This window comes from Engystomops pustulosus, chromosome 10 (assembly GCF_040894005.1).
Source record: "Engystomops pustulosus chromosome 10, aEngPut4.maternal, whole genome shotgun sequence".
Taxonomy (NCBI): domain Eukaryota; kingdom Metazoa; phylum Chordata; class Amphibia; order Anura; family Leptodactylidae; genus Engystomops; species Engystomops pustulosus.
Genome location: NC_092420.1, coordinates 80,592,643 through 80,615,853, shown reverse-complemented (window position 1 = coordinate 80,615,853; position 23,211 = coordinate 80,592,643). Strand labels below are relative to the sequence as shown.

The 23,211-nt window shown below is 42.5% G+C and overlaps 1 protein-coding gene across 2 annotated transcripts in view; it reads right to left on the bottom strand.

Annotated features, from left to right (window-relative positions):
- Nucleotides 1-23,211, bottom strand: part of GIPC2 (GIPC PDZ domain containing family member 2) — a 59,326-nt gene that overhangs the window by 7,031 nt on the left and 29,084 nt on the right. For both annotated transcript variants that reach the window (XM_072127210.1, XM_072127209.1), the window contains 2 exons: nt 12,623-12,732; nt 5,104-5,185 (listed from right to left, as the gene is read on the bottom strand). In XM_072127210.1, coding sequence (XP_071983311.1) covers nt 5,104-5,185; nt 12,623-12,732 — 192 coding nt within the window. The remainder of the gene's footprint in view (nt 1-5,103; nt 5,186-12,622; nt 12,733-23,211) is intronic.

Sequence of the window (23,211 nt, the reverse complement as noted above, 5' to 3'; positions counted from 1 at the left end):
GGCATATGATAATTCTATATATGGATTGTAATTATGGGGGCATGTGACTATGTCTGGAAGACCTATATCATATATGTCACTACTGTATATATGGGGCCCCTGTACTGTGTACCCCGCAGCTCACAGCTGGCACGGCCCGGACAGTATATACCACATCTCGTATATACTGGTAATACAAACATTGTGATAATGACCACTAGATGATGCAGCTGATAATTCACCAAGGACAAGCAATAAAAGAAATGTCACATGCATGAATCAGGAGTCAGGACCTTGCAGGGGGCGTTGAAGGGTGAAGTCCGAGTTTACATCAGGATCTACCGCAATAACTATATTCATGACTCTTGGGTCAAATTATTTTCATTGTAACCACAAAAATCTCAAAATGACATGTTGTGCACTGAGATGCTTGCATAACATTGCATCCACCCTGTCATCCTAGGAGACTGCTAAACATGGCACATGCAAGAGAAACCTCTGGCCACTAGGTGGCAGAACAGAACTCATATAGTGATCATTGAAGCTTAGAATGTGAAAATATGATTATACTGATAACTCTGAAGATGATCCATTACTTTATACAATTCAAAATATTTGAATAATGAAGATTGTAAATGTATTTTATCGCAGACTTATAGAATCACTAGAAGTGAGGCCACAACCACATCTTCCACGCAGCGAGATGAAAATCTTGCTTCAGGCGGCAGATGACGGAACCCTGAGAGGGGGCAGCACAATGCTAGACTACAATGTGAGTGATTCGGGTGGCCATGGTTGGCTGAATTGCCATCAGTAAAATCAATTCCCTTTGTGTCTTTAAAGGGAACCTGTCATCTGGGAGGTTATATAATTATACCTGAGGGAGAGGGATTTGGATATGGGAGCAGGGTGTTAACTAAACTGGGAGGGGGGGGGGCTGTAGATATCTGTAAATGGGGGTATGATAGTAATTTAACTACAGTGGTATATATAATTAAAGGGGTTGTCCACTTTAAGCAAATATTATAAATGGTTTGTAAGGGGAGTAATCAGAGCCGTGTGATATTACCAGCTTGTGCACCCACATATCCATCACATGACAATGGACAGATTTTTTTCCACTGGAAGTAAACATTGAAGCTTCCCATACAATGACAGCAAGCAGAGATCTAGAAAACCGTGAGGAATTGATACAAAAAGTGTATTGGCAAATTGGATAACTTTTCATTACAAAAACAATCCCAATTATTTGCTGAAAGTCGACAGCCCCTTTAAAAGGTCTGTATATGGGATACGGTTTATAAATATATATCACATTAGGAGGGCCAAACAGTGGATGTTTTTATATTGGGGACATTGTGTTGTGGGGGTCTATATATTTTAGGAGCACAGTGTTACATTGTAAGTGGCTGTGGTATTTTTACAGGCGCAGTGTGGAGATGTGGTACTCGGAACAGGAGACATCTGGGAGCTAATTCAGTAAAGATCAAGAGAAGTTGTGATAGAGCAGGATCCTGTAAGGTTTTAGACGCCACTAATATCTCGGTCACTGACTGACTACAAGTGTGTAAGACCAGATTAAGGTTGTTGGGGTCCCCTGGGTGCAAAATCTGGTGGGTACCACCATTGAATGTAGTACAGACAGGGAACAGCAATTGCTATATACTGCTCCCCAGCAATAACTATATACAGCCCCCCCCAGTAATCACTATATACAGCTCCCCAGTAATCACTATATACAGCCCCCAGAAATCTCTACATACAGCCCCCAGCAATCACTATATACAGCCCTCCAGTAATCACTATATACAGCCCCCCAGTAATCACTATATACAGTCCTCCAGCAATAACTGTATACAGCCCCCTAGCAATAACTATATACAGCTCCCCAGAATTATCCATATATAGCCCCCCCAGCATTATCTATATACAGCTCCCCAGAATTAACTATATACAGTTATATACTATATACAGTTATATATATATAGTATATACAGTAATATACTATATACAGTCATGTGACCGCCCAAATCGCCCCTTTGGTGGGGGCCCCTTTAAGGCCAAAGTGGTGGGGCCCCGGGGTCCGCGCCCCAGGCGCCCCCTATTATCCGGCCCTGTGTAAGACATAACATAGCACTTACATGCCCCGGGAAGAAGAAGGTCTATCAGACCTGAGCGGGGAAGCGACACATGCAGGATATCGGGCGCACCATCTTAGTGAATCGCGGCACAGGGCATTTTTGTCAGAACAATGCACTTTGGGTGAACTCCTCGGACAGGTAAGTAAATGAGTACATGAGTATGTGTCTTTTTATGTGTACATGTGCGTGTATGCACACATACACAAATCCTTATTTGAGGCTTAAATGCATCTGTATTGTTTGTCGTTTTTATATTCAGGAAGTGTCACTTTTAGACAATTACTACGTGAACTTCCAGAACCTGTTTCCAGGAAGCCCCATGGGAACTCATTTAGATAAAAGCCGCTTATTACACAAACTGCGTAAGGGGTCAGTGATGAAAAATAAAATGTACCAACAATCTGATGGACTTATCCCCAGATCTGCAGCAGTAATAGGGTTGGAAATTGCCACTTCCTATTCTGAAGCGGGTGAGTGTTCACGTAGCACAGGCTATGCCCCATACTCTAAGAAAGGACCTGATGACAGCTAGTAGGACAGGTCCTGATGACCTAGCAGGGCGATGTAGTCGTACTCACGTAACCTGCCGGATCATAATAATAATAATCTATATTTATATAGCACCATATAACGTCATATTCCGCAGCTTTACAAATCATAGGGGACATATACAAATATAATATTACATTACAGAGTACAAACAGTCATAAGGAACAATAGGAGTGAGGGCCCTGATCACAAGAGCTTACAGACTATAAGGATGAGAGGGTGACACAAGGGCTTACAGTCTATGAGGATGAGGGGGTGACACAAGAGCTTACAGTCTATGAGGATGAGGGGGTGACACAAGAGCTTACAGTCTATGAGGATGAGAGGGGTGACACAAGAGCTTACAGTCTATGAGGATGAGGGGGTGACACAAGAGCTTACAGTCTATGAGGAGGAGGGGTGACACAAGAGCTTACAGTCTATGAGGATGAGGGGGTTACACAAGAGCTTACAGTCTATGAGGATGAGAGGGGTGACACAAGAGCTTACAGTCTATGAGGAGGAGGGGTGACACAAGAGCTTACAGTCTATGAGGATGAGGGGGGGACACAAGAGCTTACAGTCTATGAAGATGAAGGGGGGGCACAAGAGCTTACAGTCTATGAGGATGAGGGGGTGACACAAGATCTTACAGTCTATGAGGATGAGGGGGGGACACAAGAGCTTACAGTCTATGAGGATGAGGGGGGGACACAAGAGCTTACAGTCTATGAAGATGAAGGGGGGGCACAAGAGCTTACAGTCTATGAGGATGAGGGGGTGACACAAGATCTTACAGTCTATGAGGATGAGGGGGGACACAAGAGCTTACAGTCTATGAAGATGAAGGTGGGGCACAAGAGCTTACAGTCTATGAGGATGAGGGGGTGACACAGCTTACAGTCTATGAGGATGAGGGGGTGACACAAGAGCTTACAGTCTATGAGGATGAGGGGGTGACACAAGAGCTTACAGTATATGAGGATGAGGGGGTGATACAAGAGCTTACAGTCTATGAGGATGAGGAGGTGACACAAGAGCTTACAGTCTATGAGGATGAGGGGGTGACACAAGAGCTTACAGTCTATGAGGATGAGGGGGGACACAAGAGCTTACAGTCTATGAGGATGAGGGGGTGACACAAGAGCTTACAGTCTATGAGGATGAGGGGGTGACACAAGAGCTTACAGTCTATGAGGATGAGGGGGGACACAAGAGCTTACAGTCTATGAAGATGAAGGGGGGGCACAAGAGGTTACAGTCTATGAGGATGAGGGGGTGACACAGGAGCTTACAGTCTATGAGGATGAGGGGGGGCACAAGAGGTTACAGTCTATGAGGATGAGGGGGTGACACAAGAGCTTACAGTCTATGAGGATGAGAGGGTGACACAAGAGCTTACAGTATATGAGGATGTGGCGGGGACACAAGAGCTTACATTCTATGAGATCATCAGGTTTTGACCTCCTTGGCTCAGTCTCCAGGGGCTTATCCATTTCTTTCCCGGCATAGTGTAAGGTTTGGACAACTTTGTAAATAATAGTCATGCTGTGCTCTACTGAACCTGGTGGGGGTGGACCTCTAAAGGGGACGCCCCCCCCCCCCCACTCTGACTTTATATCCCTTTAATAGGACATTTGGAGCCAAACACATTTGTTGCCCTTTAAACCTTACATTTTCTCTGCCGCAGCAAAAGTAGAAGAACTTTCCAAAAAAATAAAAAAAACTTCTCCTTCCAGCAAAAATACTTTCCATGTGTGAGATGTGATGACTTGTAACAAATATTTGTAAACCGTCTTCTCTCAGATCGTCTCCACAGCTTACACAACACTCACCCTTCACAATTACCCCAAAAAAAAGCCAACATAAGGAACGTATCTAACAATCGCTCCGGTTGGCCTGACCACAATTTTGGAGGCAACGTTGATGGTTTCAGGTAGAAACCAAGTTCCCAAAGCCAAGTTCTTGTGGTTCGGGGGGGGGGGGGGGATGTGGTTAATCTTGGGTGGAGGTACCCAGTATGTTTATGTCTTCAAATCAAATCAGGAGGAAAATTTTCCGTGAACTTCAATCAAACATTTGGGATCAGGATCACTTGTCAAGTGCAAAGGTCGGATTTGATTTGTGATACAATCCATGTGATGTTTCTTTTGGCCCAAATGTACAGCAATGTACCGTACTAGTAAAACCATCCTGCTACAGGCTGTGAAATCAAGGTATTCGCAAGGAAAATAAATAGAATTTTTCAAGTCTTCTCCTCAAATTTACCATTCGGTATTTCAGCTTCAAAACCTCAAGATTGCCTAAAACCACATATTAATAATATATGTACAAGAAAAGCAATTCCCCGAGCCCCCAGGCTGAAGAATTACCCGGGAGAAGGGCCGACAGCAATAACACAGGATTATGGAGACCTTTGAATCTTATTGCTCCAAGATGAAAGCACAAGACTCACCCAGCTCGATGTCTCGGATGCCCATGTAGCTCTCCAGAAGGTCGTCCACTTTTTTGATTGCCTTTTCTTCAAATGCAGTCGGCTAAAAGGAAACAAGCAAAAGATAGAGGTCGGTAAACATCTGATTATATGTAACATTAGGAAAAAGCGGAAAAATGGAGATGAACGGAAGCGAGACGAGACGCTCCGAAGCCAAGAAATACACAGTAAAATCCTTACCACAAAATATTACCGGAATAAAATATGATATAAAATAATTAAATTGCATAAAAGGAAAGGTAAAAAGGACCAGCAGAATGGAGGACCTGTGTTCCATGGTCCGTCGCCTTTGGCACTGGATGACCATAAACTCGGCAAGACAAGAGGTTGTGAGGTTGTCTTAGCAAAAGGTGCAGGAAGGTACGACAAGTTCTAAGATGTTTTGTTCTGCTTGACATAAACTGGCACTATAATGGGGGCCATAGTGATCCCTTCTCTCCATGATCCCTTCTCAATGGGCAACAGTGATGCTGTTTATGGAAGAAAGCAGCCGTGATTCACTGATACAATCATTCCGGGGAAAACGTGGGTCGGAATTAAACGGAAAAGGCTTGTTTCTGTCATAGCTTTAAAGGGAATCGGTCACCATATTTTACCCCATTAAACTATCATGTCCCTCATTTGCTTATCTATAAAAAAACATCTCCAAAGTCATGTGAAAATGAGCAGAGAAGAGTCATTTTTTTACCGGAGATTAGAGGTTGCAGGGAATGTTTCACTTCTGATGCCCATATATTTGGTTCTATAGTAACAGAAACATGCTATTGGTGTCTTCCTAAAGATAAGAAACTCCTTTTTCAGATCAAATAAGGCTTGTGGTTTTGTGATCTCCAGAGTCAGAGATACAGGGAGTTGAAGGAAATCTACCAACAAATTCCAGCATGGATAAACCAGGGACACTTACTCCTAGATGCAGGCACCGTGACTGTGGTAATCTCCTTATATTTGTTATCCATGGCCTCCTTCCTTTTCAAATGAGTCTGGGCGGATCCCAGAGCCCCTCTGTGTTGCAGATTCACAGGCTTCCACACTGTGCAAAGAGCATTTCCCCCTCCCATTGTGTGGTGAAACTTTCAGTGAAATTATATTAGGCAAAAGGGAGGGGGACAGTGTAACAGCCTGTGAATCTGCCGCACAGAGGAGCACACAGGATCATCTTTAGGCTCATTGGTATAATTATAAAAGTTGGAGGCCATAGATAACAAATCTAAGAAGATTAGCACAGTCACGGTTCCTGGATCTATGAGTAAGTGTCCCTGTTATCGCCATGCTTGATTATGATGTTAGATTTCCATTAAATGAATAGGATGGAACCGGATCTTTTTCTGCAGCTTGTATTTTCAACTACGTCTTTAACTACCTGTATCTCTGGTTCTGTAGCTCACAGAACCACAATCCTGTGCAATCTGAAATATGAGATTCGTATCTTTAATATTGTACCATGTCTAGGTACTTTAGAAGCAAAGCAAGGGGCATCTGAAATAATACTCCCAATGCAGCTCCTAAAATATGACTCGTCTCTGTTCATTGCCACATGACTTTGAAGGGGTTTTTTTTTTATAGGTGAACGATGAGATTTCACTTAAAAGAGGGAATTCTAGAAAGGACATTTTATACACCCTACCTGTGGGGGCTGCCAGTTTAATGAGGCAAAGCAGCAATTTTGCTACAGCGAAGGAATGAAGCTTGACCTTTGCAATGCGGCCTGAATCTGCATCAATAATAAACATCCTGCAGATTCCCAACACGCAGTGGAAATCTAGGTTTTTTCCAGCCTATGTATGAGATTATTGCGGTTAACCAATAGTAATTGTGCTTGGGTGTCCCTGGCCTGTGACCTGTAAGAACCTGTAATATCTTCTGAAATATCTGATTTAGAACTTTTGATCCTCTATGAAATATCCCCTTAGTTATTTCTCTGACTAGTGATAGATGGGTGGTCCGGGGCTGGAGAAGACATCTTGGCTCGGCTCATCTGACACTAGAGATTAGAAAATAACGGCAATGATTACTCAGGAAAAGTGGGAGCTAGAATAATAACCGCTCTGCCAGAATCAGTGCAACTAGGTCTATGAAAGGAGTTTGGATTAGTGAAGGTGGTGAAAGACAGGATGCTGTGAGAGGGGAGGAGGAGCTGCAGAGGAGAAAACATTTAGTATCATCCACAGATCCTACATTAAACCAATAAGACTTCTTACCAAAGGAGCAAATAAGTGACAAGCGCTAAAGGGACACGAAGATTTGGTGAAAGATGCCGGATACTTTTTGTTACTTTTTCTGACTATATGTGGATGTAAAGAAGTTTACGTGGGCGGCTCATGTGCGTAACCCACAGCAAACGTCCTAAGAGGCAGAATTCACTGTACAGACTGTACTGTCTATTATCTCTTGTATCTGAATTAGCAGAGGACATTGCTTCTCTTACAGGTACTGAACACACTGACCTAGAAAGACAACACCGGCTCACAAACACAAAGCTTACAACCTGTTTATATAAGTATGTGTGTCGTCATGTATATCTATATATAGTATCTATACAGTATTTGTGTGTATTTATGTGTATGTATGTGTGTATATGTGTGTTTAATTATGTATGTACTGTATGTGTGTATATGTTTGTCTATGTATGCATGTGCCACTGTGTGTAGAAATATCTATGTGTCTATATGTATGTATGTGTCTTCATATATATATCATTTGGGTGTATTTATGTGAGTGTGTGTATACAGGTGGTCCCCTACTTAAGAACACCCGACTTACAGACGACCCCTAGTTACAAACGGACCTCTGGATGTTGGTAATTTACTGTACTTTATCCTTAGGCTACAATGATCAGCTATAACACTTATCACAGGCGTCTTTTATGAAGCTTTATTATTAATCCTGCTTCTTATGACAACCCAACATTTTTAAAATACAATTGTCACAGAGACCAACAAAATAATTGTTTACAATTATAAAGTATAAAGTTCCGACTTACATACAAATTCAACTTAAGAACAAACCTACAGAACCTATCCTGTGCATAACCCGGGGACTGCCCGTATTTGTGTTTAATTATATATGTATGTGTGAGTGTATATATATATATATATGCATATGTTTGTCTATGTATGTGTGCATATATATGTGTGTGCATATAGAAATATACATTTGTGTCTATGTATGTATGTGCCACCGTGTGTGTATATATAGAAATATATACATATGCATGTGTGTATATGTACTTTCTGTGTATATGTGTGTTTGTGTGCATTTATGTATGTATGTTTGTTTTTGTGTCTATATGTTTGTGTATGTATGTGTGTTTATGTAGTTATGTCTATTCATACATGTATGTATGTGTTTGTAAAAGTGTGCATATATACACTCACTGGCCACTTTATTAGGTACACCATGCTAGTAACGGGTTGGACCCCCTTTTGCCTTCAGAACTGCCTCAATTCTTTGTGGCATAGATTCAACAAGGTGCTGGAAGCATTCCTCAGAGATTTTGGTCCATATTGACATGATGGCATCACACAGTTGCCGCAGATTTGTCGGCTGCACATCCATGATGCGAATCTCCCGTTCCACCACATCCCAAAGATGCTCTATTGGATTGAGATCTGGTGACTGTGGAGGCCATTTGAGTCCAGTGACCTCATTGTCATGTTCAAGAAACCAGACCGAGATGATTCCAGCTTTATGACATGGCGCATTATCCTGCTGAAAGTAGCCATCAGATGTTGGGTACATTGTGGTCATAAAGGGATGGACATGGTCAGCAACAATACTCAGGTAGGCTGTGGCGTTGCAACGATGCTCAATTGGTACCAAGGGGCCCAAAGAGTGCCAAGAAAATATTCCCCACACCATGACACCACCACCACCAGCCTGAACCGTTGATACAAGGCAGGATGGATCCATGCTTTCATGTTGTTGACGCCAAATTCTGACCCTACCATCCGAATGTCGCAGCAGAAATCGAGACTCATCAGACCAGGCAATGTTTTTCCAATCTTCTACTGTCCAATTTCGATGAGCTTGTGCAAATTGTAGCCTCAGTTTCCTGTTCTTAGCTGAAAGGAGTGGCACACGGTGTGGTCTTCAGCTGCTGTAGCCCATCTGCCTCAAAGTTTGACGTACTGTGCGTTCAGAGATGCTCTTCTGCCTACCTTGGTTGTAACGGGTGGCGATTTGAGTCAATGTTGCCTTTCTATCAGCTCGAACCAGTCTGCCCATTCTCCTCTGACCTCTGGCATCAACAAGGCATTTCCGCCCACAGAACTGCCGCTCACTGGATGTTTTTTCTTTTTCGGACCATTCTCTGTAAACCCTAGAGATGGTTGTGCGTGAAAATCCCAGTAGATCAGCAGTTTCTGAAATACTCAGACTAGCCCTTCTGGCACCAACAACCATGCCACATTCAAAGGCATCAAATCACCTTTCTTCCCCATACTGATGCTCGGTTTGAATTGCAGGAGATTGTCTTGACCATGTCTACATGCCTAAATGCACTGAGTTGCAGCCATGTGATTGGCTGATTAGAAATTAAGTGTTAACGAGCAGTTGGACAGGTGTACCTAATAAAGTGGCCGGTGAGTGTATGAGCAGTGACGGATGAAGACTGCCATTGGCCCTGGGCTGTATGAATAATATGGCCCCTACAAGTCTGAAATTCACAAACACGTATGGTACTAGAATTGTACAATAATTTCATGTCCTTGCACATCCAATACTTTCCCTGGTGGAGCCATCACTGCTCTTTGGACTGATCCCATACATCCTCAAAGGCTTCGAGTGACAATGGGACACAACAGCTAGAATTGTTCCATTTTGCAGTACAGATATAGTGGGGTGTACCATTTGCACTTGAAGCTTTTTGTCTTTACATATGGTACTAGAACCAAACTTCGTGTGGAATGGAGGATCCGTCCTTTGTGTCTGCTTTCAATCTGCAGTTTCAAGACCTTTGGTAGACCTTCAAAGGTCCCGAAAAGGCTCTTGTGTACATCTGTACTGAGATTATGAATAGATGTATGAGGATTTCATAGGTATAGGTCCTTCTCAGTATTAGGCTACATGCACACTAACATGCACTGCTCACCTCTCCCCTCTCCATTAAACAAGTGCTGCGCTGTAGTGTGGCAAAATATGGGACATGTCCTATATTTTTCAGTGCACGGTCACAGTGCAGACAACGTCAGAAACACTGCACCATGACCGGGCACCATTGGCGTCAATGGGGACCAATATCGCTCCCTATTGCGATAGTGTGTAAGTGGTCTAATTGGGCATGTGTCCCTAGAATATAGGCACCCAAACTGCCAATATTATAATCCACTACTGTGTATGTGTGTATTGTGTATATGGATGTGTGTATTGTGTATATGTATGTGTGTATTGTGGATATGTATGTGTGTATTGTGGATATGTATGTGTGTATTGTGGATATGTAGGTGTGTATTGTGGATATGTAGGTGTGCATTGTGTATATGTATGTGTGTATTGTGGATATGTAAGTGTGTATTGTGGATATGTAGGTATATTGTGGATATGTATGTGTGTATTGTGGATATGTATGTGTGTATTGTGGATATGTATGTGTGTATTGTGGATATGTATGTGTGTATTGTGGATATGTATGTGTGTATTGTGGATATGTAGGTGTGTATTGTGGATGTGTAGGTGTGTATTGTGGATATGTAGGTGTGTATTGTGGATATGTAGGTGTGTATTGTGTACATGTATGTGTGTATTGTGGATATGTAAGTGTGTATTGTGGATATGTAGGTGTGTATTGTGGATATGTATGTGTGTATTGTGGATATGTAGGTGTGTATTGTGTATATGTATATGTGTATTGTGGATATGTAGGTATATTGTGGATATGTATGTGTGTATTGTGGATATGTATGTGTGTATTGTGGATATGTATGTGTGTATTGTGGATATGTATGTGTGTATTGTGGATATGTAGGTGTGTGTATTGTGGAAAATGTATGTGTGTATGTTTGTGTACTGTGTATATATGTGGTTATGTGTGTGTGATAATGGCTGTGGTTTGAGCTGCCTCTATATTCTAGGTGTAGAAGAGAAATAGAAGAGAGGGAGAAAAATAGAAACAAAGGTTTAATGATGGATGAGGATTTTCCAAAGTCTGTGGATGTCTCCCAAGCATTTCACTGCGACTAAAAGGTTTACAAATCTTTGAAGGTTGGAGGAGAGGGAGACATATTAGATTGTATAAATGTACTTTATACGAGAACACACCGTGTATTCCTAAAAAAACCTAATAAAACTATTAACATAAACTAATGCACAATGAGAAACAGTCTTACTTTTAGCAAATTGTAGTAACTTAAAGGGACAGTTCATGCAATGCACTGCTTTCTATCAGCCAGTAGAGTTTTTCAATGAAGTGGTTTGATGATTTGATTTTTGTCGGGGAAAGCACCAGGTAGGTATAAGGAGTCTAGGAACCCATGTAACAAATCCCCTGGGAAATTACTGTGCACATTAGGTGTCTTTTCTCTATTTCCACTTGTCAAAAGGTACTTACCCTTTATGTCAATATCTGACCCTTTAAGACCAAGTTTACATCTCCATTGGAGACCCCATTTGGGAGCCTTCATCCCAGATCTTCTAAAAATACTGTATATACAGGCAGTCCCCAGGTTACATACAAGATGGGGTCTGTAGGTTTGTTCTTAAGTTGAATTTGTATGTAAGTCGGAACTGTATATTTTATCATTGTAACCCCAGACAGAACTTTTTGGTCTCTGTGACAATTGGATTTTAAAAATGTTGGGTTGTCATAAGAATCAGGATTATCACTAAAGCTTCATTACAGACACCATTTATAACTGTTACAGCTGTTTATTGTTGCCTAGGACTAAAGTACAATACATTACCAATATCCAGAGGTCCGTTTGTAACTAGGGGTCGTATGTAAGTCGAGTGTTCTTAAGTAGGGGAACGCCTGTACTCAAGTATAAGTCAACCCAAGTATAGGCCGAGGCCCCTAATTTTATCACAAAAACCTGGTAAAGCCTATATTTTTTTACTCGAGTATAAGCGAGTTTGGGTTTTCAGCACATTTTTTTGTGCTGAAAAACTAGGCTTATACTTGAGTATATATGGTAATCCCGATTTTTTTATCCTATTAATTGATTGACATGATTTAAAAGTTCTATTGGACACAAATAGTCAAATTGGTTATTTTGGGCCCTGTAGATGAGTCTTGCTCGGCTTACTCCATAGTCTGATATTGCCAGGCCTATTATAGGGTCGGACATTGATATATATATATAAGCTTCTGCCTTTATGTCCCGTTCAAAAGACGCTGTGTATAATAAATGTCCTATAAGACAAGAAGAGTCTGAGATGAATGAAGAGACTACTCCTCGAGTTCTCCTAGAAGGCACTTTGTTTCCTTTCCGCTCACATTGTATATAGATTTACATCCTGGGGATGTGTGAATAGAGACAAGACTCACCACTTCTTCCACTGTGGCCGGACCCTTAGATCTCAGCCGGAGGGTCTCTCGTCCGCTGGCAATTTTACCTTCCGTTGTTTTTCCTCCTTTCGATCTTGGCTCAATCATATCTGGGAAATTAGAAGATTTAACAATTATGATATGAAAAGGTGAAAGTCAGAATTGTCACAAGGTTGTATTTTGTAGGGGTGGATGAAGATCTGTTGGGTACCAGGTGAAGTGCATCTGCCCTAGACAGGGTATTATGATAAAGGACAGACAGTATAGTGATAACTTACTGAAGACAGATCCGCACCTTGTTTTTTACAAAGCAGAGCTCCAAATTCCTTGCATTGCCACAGCTAAATGTGTATTGTTTTATGAGTTACTTTAATGTTGATTCGGTATACAGTAAGGTCCTGAGCTCCCCCTAGTGGTGGCTGTATATACAGTAAACTCCTGAGCTCCCACTTGTGGGAACTTTATAGACTTTGGTCGGCAGAGCACAAAGATTTAGACTAGAAGTGAACAAAGGAATTCAAATTACTTTATCAATCATCTTACACTTGCAAAAAGTAAAGTCACATCATTCACTTCTGTCCTCCCAGGACTAACCTAATCTAAATCTGATGGACTTGCATTTGCACTTAATAGAATGTACTGTCAAGAATGGCGCCGCTGTAGATGGCTGCCTACATACATCCACTTCAGAAACTAAGTTGTTGTTTGCAACATGTAAGAAGGCGCCTCTCATAGTGTATGTCTGTAACTGTAGCGTTAAGCCTGTGTAACAACAGCTGCAACTCTATATACAAAACCATTTTCCCCCAGAGAATCAATAAAGTACTAATGTATCATATATACTGTATCCAATAAGCTCCTGAGTTCCCCCTAGTGGGGGCTGTATAAACTGTATGTAGCGCCCTCTTGAGTTCCCCCTAGTATTTCATTATCAAACTGTTACAATGCAGGTGATTTGGAGCTCTGTATCACAGCGACATGCAGATATGTATGTTGTTGGTTTATAGCAAATTTTAAAAGTTTCTTGAATTAAAAACACTTAACATAAAATGAGAAGGTAATTTAGAGATTACTATATTGTTAGCCACAATTGCAACTAATTTATCAGTTGACTTTCTGGTCTGTAATATCAAGATCCAGGGTAGGGGTACACAACATATGACCAATCAGGTGTGATCTTATCTGTATCACCACTTTAGTTGTACAAGTCACCACTAGATGGCAGCAATTTACACTACAGGCAGTCCCCGGGTTACATACAAGATAGGGTCGGGAGGTTTGTTCTTAAGTTGAATTTGTATGTAAGTCGTAACTGTATATTTTATAATGGAAGTTTTAGACAATTTTTTTTCTTTTGCCCCAGTGACAATTGGAGTTTCAAAATTTTTGGTGTAATTGGACCAAGAATTATCAATAAAGCTTCATTACAGACACCTTACAGCTGATCATTGCAGTCTGGGACTATAGTAAAGCATCCAGAGAGCTTCACCAGAGGTCACATGGGGCAGAGGGGTCCATCTGTAACTATGGGTTGTCTGTAAGTCGGGTGTCCTTAAGTAGGGGACCGCCTGTATAAATTTACCATATTATATATTGCACAGGGGTAGAGTTCATATATACAGGTTAAGGGGCTAAATTATAAAGTCAATTTCCAGATTATTACTACAGGAAGCAGATTACACAGAGGATGAAGTCACCAAAATGACAGGTTTCTGGAGGAGTGACATATACCAGGTCAGTGAATGTTTTTGGCGTTACCCATGTTGTACTAGAGCCAAATAAAGTTGAATCCGTGTAGAGACACGACACTTTATCTATTCCCGTAAAAGGTGGAAGGTTACAGGAAGACGATCCGATTGATCTGATTGTATTTGCAGGGGCTATATTAGGAAACACAGGACATCTTGTAAGGATTAAATATTGGGAAATATCCAACCCCTGGAAACATCTTGCCGAAATATGAATAGTGATGTGGCAAAGTGATCATTACATAGGAAGACATCCAGATATAGAAATATTGGAAGAGTCATAAAAGGATATGTGAGGACATGTGAGGATATATTCACATGCTGCAGATTTGTTGCAGAAATTTCTGCATCTGTATATGGGTTTGATGCACATATGGATGGGGTTGCTTCTGAAGCAGGTGCAAACGTTGTTGTAAACATTTCTGCAACACATTTGCATCCTAAATTCCATTGCAGAAAAATGTATAGAAGGGGTTTTCCTGTATATCAAAATCCATCATCATATACATAGACACTTACTCAGATCCAGGCACCGGGACTGTAGCAATTTTCTTATATTTGTTATCTATGGTCTCCTTCTTTCTAAAATCAACTTTTACAATTATGCTAATGAGCCGTAAGGGCTCTTTCGGAGCTCCTCTGTACTCTCTCTTCACTGGCTTTTACACTGTCTCCCCTTGCCCCCTGCTTGCACAGTACTTTCCCTCTCCCACTGTGTGCTGCTGCAATCAAACTGTGGAGGGAAAGAGGGAGTGCTGAGTGAACAGGGGGGAGGGTGAGACAGTGTAACAGCCTGTGAAGAGAAAGCATGGGGGGCTCTGGTAGACAATTAGCATCCATAACATTACATCAGCTATGAACATAATAGGGCAGTGGTGGCGAACCTATGGCACGGGTGCCAGAGGTGGCACTCGGAGACATTTCTGTGGGCACTCAGACCATTAACCCCAAGACAGAGCTCACCAAATAGGACCAAATACACCAAATCTTCCTGCAGTCCCAGGCAACTAAAGAGATGCTGTTCTATTTTAAAGCAACACTTCATTGGCTATTTGGAACTGTGGGAAAAGTGAGAAGGTGTGGACTGGGTTGCATTATCTTTGGAGGTTATCTTGCTGGACCCACAATACTTCCGCTCCAGAATGAGACCCTGGAGAGAAGCTACAATGAGAGTCTGAATTTGCCCCTTTCAACTGTATTGGTGTCCTGAGGGGGGCGATACGATTGAAAGATGTGGAAGAACAGGGAGAAATAAGTTACTGCTTAAAATGTCGTGTTGGCACTTCACAGTAAATAAGTGGATTTTGGTTGTAGTTTGGGCACTCAGTCTCCAAAGGGTTCGCCATCACTGTAATAGGGGATACATATCTGACTACAGCTGGGTAGATCAGGTAACCGCAACAACCCTTAGCTACCCCATATATAGTATAAGACAGCTATATATGACCTGACAGATGTCCTGTAAGAGGTCCCAAAGGAGTCAATCCATTTAAAGGGGTTGTCCAGGAATGGAAAACCATGACTGCTATTGTCCAGAAATAGATAAGTATTACAGTTCAGCTCTATTGCTTTTAATAAGGCTAAACTGCAATGCCACATGCGACCTGTGGACAGGTGTGGTGCTGTTCAAAAACAAACCAGAGAAGCTTTTCTAGTGCTATTAAAAAACCAGTGTAGTATATGCCAATGACCTCATGAGGGCGCTATGTGGCTACCTCAGATCCTGCAAAAATGAATCAATAGATGAAACTTGAGATGTAGTTGGAAGAAAACCTCCATATGTAATATTTAATATTGTTAGTACGGCCCGGGGGTGCAGAAGCATAACATGGCCAAATCTTTCCAACCCGTCCACAAAACAGGGCCCCAAAAGCTCTAAAGGAAGCGGGCAGCGCGCCCCGGGCCAACAGATTTTTGTCATTATGAAACCACCCATGATGCATAATGTAACGGTCTCCACATAACATTTCATAGGAGGAAATGATTGGAGATATTTCAGCTTTTGTTTTTTTTTGTTTTTTTCATTTAAATCTGACCTTTGCATAAAATAAAAAAGTACAGTTATTGTATTTTTTTTACAAATTCCCTATTTTTTTTTTTTTTTTTGTTTTCAGCTTTTTCATACAAATATGAAAAAATGTATTTAAGACAAATAAGTCAACAGTATGTAAAGAAAAACAGGGGGTCTGGATAACCCTTTAATTATCAACCATAAATATTAATGCATATTAATATACATATTTTAGTATTATATAACTTGAGGCTCAAGTCTTGAGCCTAAAGTTACAGTCATGAACTTTAAAGGGGTCGGCCACTTTTCCATAAATCTGTTCCTAAGACATGTCTCTGCATGTATATGTACATGTGTCTTTGAGAGTGTCAACCGTTCCCTGTTCTCACCATGCTGCCCTCTGCATATTTACACAACATCCTGCATCTCACTGTTCCAACCCGTCCTCTAGTCACCCACTGTGTCTCTCTTTTCAGAGTCATAATCTCCAGCTACAGCTCCTCCAAATGAGCAGAGCTCAGAGATGTAAACAAAGAATCACAGAGAGCCTGCACACAGAACTAAGGTAAGTAGCAGGAACGCTGAATCACTTGATGAAAATTCAGGCATTATTACTAAGGAAGTAAAGGAACATAGGCAATATATGTAAAAGAGTGGCCAACCCATTTAAGGGGTTTCCCCATGTAGAATATTTATGTAGACATATCCACAGGACATCATAAATCTGGGACATGCATGCGTAGCAACTGTCCAATAGACTTTGCACACCAATAGGGCTGAATGGAGTGTTACATATGTGCACAATCTCCATTCACCCCGGCTGGTTTGTACCAAGTATGATTTTTATTGCCAATCCACAGGACAGTATAAAAATCTGATTCATGTGCAGGAGAACTGAGGTCCCAGACCGACCATGAGAACAGGGGTTGTCCACTTTCAGCAAATAATTGATTGATAAAAAAATTCATTGATTGTATTGTCACCCAGGTGCACGGCTCAATATATCCCTGGTCATGTGATGTCACACAGGTGCACGGCTCGTTATATCCCCGGTCATGTGATGTCACACAGGTGCACGGCTCATTATATTTCTGGTCATGTGATGTCACACACGTGCACAGCTTATTATATCCCTGGTCATGTCATGTCACACAGGTGCACGGCTCATCATATCCCTGGTCATGTGATGTCACACAGGTGCACGGCTCGTTATATCCCCGGTCATGTGATGTCACACAGGTGCACGGCTCATTATATTTCTGGTCATGTGATGTCACACACGTGCACAGCTCATTATATCCCTGGTCATGTCATGTCACACAGGTGCACGGCTCATCATATCCCTGGTTATGTCATGTCACACAGGTGCACAGCTCATTATATCCCTGGTCATGTGATGTCACAGAGGTGCACGGCTCGTTATATCCCCGGTCATGTGATGTCACACAGGTGCACGGCTCATTATATCCCTAGTCATGTGATGTCACACAGGTTCAATATATCCCTGGTCATGTGATGTCACAGAGGTGCACGGCTCGTTATATCCCCGGTCATGTGATGTCACACAGGTGCACGGCTCATTATATCCCTAGTCATGTGATGTCACACAGGAGCACAGCTCATTATATCCCTGCTAGTTATATACAGGGTCGGACTGGCCCACCGGAGGGCCGGTGGATCCTCCGGTGGGCCCTCGTTACTGCCACTACGGCAGGGGCCCCCATACCCATCCGAGGCACCTGCCTGCTGCGTCGGATTGGCTCATAGTGGGCCCCCGGTACGTCCGCTAAGGCAGGGGCCTCCATCCCCACCTGAGGCCCCTGCCAGTGAGTGACAGTACCGGTACTCGATGCGGCCGTAAGTGGCCACTCGAGTACCGTCTTTAATGTAATGCGCGGCGCTTTGACGCGCATTGTGCGTGCGATGCGCCCGGTTTTCTTTGCCGGCACGCGCCGCACTGTGACTCCTGATGCGCGGCAGCGTCATGATATACTCACGCTGCCGCGCATCTTGTTCCTGTCGGTCGCGCTGTAGCGGGGAGAAGAGAAGAAGAGGATGCGGGAGCGCTGCTAAAGGTAATGGGCACTAGAAGGCTATATGTAATAAGGGGGGAGGGGGTATGCAGGATAGGAGTAGTAGTGCTGTGCCCAGACATACAGAATAAGTGTAGTAATAGTGTGCTGTGTCCATATATACAGGGTAGGAGTAGTAGTGCTGTGTCCATATATACAGGGTAGGAGTAGTAGTGCTGTGTCCATATATACAGGGTAGGAGTAGTAGTGCTGTGTCCATATATACAGGGTAGGAGTAGTAGTGCTGTGTCCATATATACAGGATAGGAGTAGTAGTGTTGTGCCCATATATACAGGGTAGGAGTAGTAGTGCTGTGTCCATATATACAGGGTAGGAGTAGTAGTGCTGTGTCCATATATACAGGGTAGGAGTAGTAGTGCTGTGCCCATATATACAGGATAGGAGTAGTAGTGTTGTGCCCATATATACAGGGTAGGAGTAGTAGTGCTGTGTCCATATATACAGGGTAGGAGTAGTAGTGCTGTGTCCATATATACAGGGTAGGAGTAGTAGTGCTGTGTCCATATATACAGGATAGGAGTAGTAGTGCTGTGCCCATTTATACAGGGTAGGAGTAGTAGTGCTGTGCCCATATATACAGGGTAGGAGTAGTAGTGCTGTGCTGTGCCCATATATACAGGGAAAGAGTAGTAGTACTGTGTCCATATATACAGGATAGGAGTAGTAGTACTGTGTCTATATATACAGGATAGGAGTAGTAGTACTGTGTCTATATATACAGGATAGGAGTAGTAGTGCTGTGTCCATATATACAGGGTAGGAGTAGTAGTACTGTGTCTATATATACAGGATAGGAGTAGTAGTACTGTGCTGTGCTCATATATACAGGATAGGAGTAGTAGTACGGTGTCCTTATATACAGGATAGGAGTAGTAGTACTGTGCTGTGCCTTATATACAGGATAGGAGTAGTAGTACTGTGCTGTGCCCATATATACAGGATAGGAGTAGTAGTACTGTGCTGTGCCCATATATACAGGATAGGAGTAGTAGTACTGTACTGTGCCCATATATACAGGATAGGAGTAGTAGTACTGTGCCTATATATACAGCATAGGAATAGTAGTAGTGTGCTGTGTCCATATATACAGGGTGGGAGTAGTAGCAGTGTGCTGTGCCCATATATACAGGATAGGAGTAGTAGTACTGTGTTCTGCTCATATATATCTATATATGATAGGAGTAGTAGTACTGTGCTGTCCCCATATATACAGGATAGGAGTAGTAGTACTGTACTGTGCCCATATATACAGGATAGGAGTAGTAGTGCTGTGCTGTGCCCATATATACTGTACAGGATAGGAGTAGTAGTACTGTGCTGTGCTCATATATACTGGAAAGGAGTAGTAGTACTGTGCTGTGTCCATAAATACTGGAAAGGAGTAGTAGTACTGTGCTGTGCCCATATATACAGGATAGGAGTAGTAGTACTGTGCTCTGCCCATATACACAGGATAGGAGTAGTAGTGTGCTATATCTGTATATACAGGGTAGGAGTAGTAGGACTGTGCTGTGCCACATATACAGGATAGTAGTGGTACTTAGCTATGCCCATATATAGAGGATAGGAGTAGTAGTACTGTGCTTTGTCTATATATACAGGATAGGAGTAGTAGTACTGTGCTATATCCCTATATACATGATAGGAGGAGTAGTACTGTGCTGTGCCCATATATACAGGATAGGAGTAGTAGTACTGTGCTGTGTCTATATATACAGGATAGGAATAGTAGTACTGTGCTGTCCCCATATATACAGGGTAGGAGTAGTAGTACTGTGCTGTGCCACATATACAGGATAGTAGTGGTACTTAGCTATGCCCATATATAGAGGATAGGAGTAGTAGTACTGTGCTTTGTCTATATATACAGGATAGGAGTAGTAGTACTGTGCTATATCCCTATATACAGGATAGGAGGAGTAGTACTGTGCTGTGCCCATATATACAGGATAGGAGTAGTAGTACTGTGCTGTGTCTATATATACAGGATAGGAATAGTAGTACTGTGCTGTCCCCATATATACAGGATAGGAGGAGTACTAGCACAGTGTGGGGCATTGTTATCCAGGTGACATTATGCTGTAGTGACGGTGATATTTTTAGTTGCACAGTGTGGAGATGTGCCTCACAGAGATGAAGATATCTGATGGAAAATTCTCCAGTGATAAGAAAATAAAGGGAGAAGTCGTCCTGCAGTTCAGTACCCAAAGGAGAAGACGTGTGACATGTGAGGTACTGAATCCCACTTCTGAGTCTTATAACTGTAATAACTGACTATCTAGACTATTTCTATAATGTCAGTGCCTAGTCTTATGTGCTGAAGAGAATAGGATGTTAAGGGTTATAGTTAGTTATTCTTATTGTTAAGTTAGTGCTAAGCACAATCCAGCCACTGTGAACTCCTGTGAAATGGGGAATATTTCTAGGTAGCGGTATGGTGGGCCCCCAAAATCAATTCCTCTGGTGGGCCCCAGGCACCCCAGTCCGACCCTGGTTATATATCACAAAGCTCTTATCAAACATGCTCTCTGTGTAAGGGTACATTCAGATGGCCATCAGGGAGGATGTATATGCAGCCAGCATAGACGACAATGGCGGTCCGGCGTCTGTACGGTGCCACAATCCCCAGTTAAATACCTGTAACAGCGGAGGTATACGTCAGAAAATCCAACAAAAGTGCGATCCCCGGACCCTTAGTAAATAAGCTCCTCTGTGTTATAACAAGCCGCGCACCTTTGTGAAATCACATGACCAAGGATGGTTTTTTATCCACCGGTATTAAACAATGAAGCTTAAAAATACGATGACAGCAAGCAGAGATCTAGAAAACTGTGAGAAATTGATACAGAAAGTATAATACAAAATTGTATAACTTTTCATTACACAAACAATATCAATTGTTTGCTGAAAGTAGACGGCCCCTTTAGAGGTGTGTTAGGACGTATGCAGGAACGCTCGCTAATCTTGTGCTCCCTCATCAGATGAGATTGTTTAAGAGGATTGGAGATACAATCAAACTTAGGATAACCCCTTTAAGGCTCGTGACCCATGGGCTATTATCAGTACTGGATGACCACAGAGAATGGTCACAGCACTAAGGGTCCGAGCGCCGCACCTTCGTTGGGTTTCCCGAACATTTCCGATTTGTGCCGAATTGCCCCCCAGGATTTTGGCCGGCTTTCACGTGACAGAAATCGGGGGGCATGGCCGTCGGACAACCCGACGGATTCGGAAAAACCGCAGAATTTAAAAAAGAATTTGTGTCGCAAGATCAGCACTTACATGCACCAGGAAGAAGAAGGTGAACACCGGCGGACCTCGGCGCAGCAGCGACACCTGCTGGATATCGGGCGCATGACCTTAGTGAATCCCGGCAGACCCGAATCAGTGCCGGACAACGCGCGGGATCGCGACTGGACCGGGTAAGTAAATGTGATCCACAGAGTCACAGCATGGTGGATGGGATTTATACGGATCAGCACTGACTGATGGGGGACATTTATCATACACCATTGACAATAATCAGGGATACACATCACCGATATACAGAAGCGTCCCCGGTGACTTTGCTGTCATTGTGTGAACAGGTACTAATTGAATATATATTACTTGAGGAAAGGAAGGCGCTGCCACCACGTACCCGGCAAATGCCACCACCGATCTAATTAAACAGGAATCTGATGCAGCAAATAAGAAAAGCAGAACATTAGAGTATTAGCCGAATGTTACATTGTTCCCCTGTTACTGGATTCTATTTATCAAAACATGCCCTTTATGTTACTTGTTTAGTTTCTAAATCAGACAAATCCCTTCTATTAAACACTGGAGCCTCCGCTAATTGGCAGCTAAATGTTGTGCCGAGCAACGAAAACCCTACCAGGAAAAGCCAAGCCCCAAGAGCAAGGCTGCAGCGCCACCTAGTGGCCAATATGGGGAAAGGCAGACCAAAAAGTTTTGAGTTTTCTGTTGTTCTTTACTATAACTTCTGTGATTATGTTTTGTAGATATCAAGGACAGATTGAAGTGGAAGGTAAAAGATTGCAAAGTGAGACTAAAGCCTTATTCACACAAGTGATGGAGAGCACACTGAGCCGCTGCTTTATAGAATAGTAAGGATTTTTGTTTCTTCGTTTACATTGACATTTTATGTTTAGTTTTATTTCATTTTTATTTAAGTATATTCTGTCATTAAAAAGTAATATAGAGGCTCTTGGGTATGTCTATGGTATAACTGTTAAACTACATTCCCCATTATGCTGCTATGCTCTGCGTGTTAGATGATATAATGCAGTCTGAGTCTGCATTCACCCATTGGGGCACATTTACTAATAACAGTGCAGTGTGTACCATGTGCAATGTCCTGTGTAGTGTGCAGGGGGCGCCAGATTCAGGATTTCTGGTGTACATTTTTTATAAATCTGGCGCCCCCTGCACTGTGCCGACAGAGTGCACCACTTATTATTTGTGCATCTTTACATGGGACGTGTGACACATTTCTGTCGGACTTTTCTTGTTAAATCTGGCGCACGGGCAATTTGTGTCAACTTGTGTTGATGGCATTCAGACGGAGCTGCGGAGCCGGGCTGAAGAGAGCCCGGCTGTGGACATAACAGTAATGATGGAGGGAGCATATGGAATGGACATTTCATTAAAGGGGGGCTCTGCCGGTCGACATTTCAGATAAGGGGGATCCTGCCGGTGGACATTTCAGTAAAGGGGAACTTTACTGTGGACTT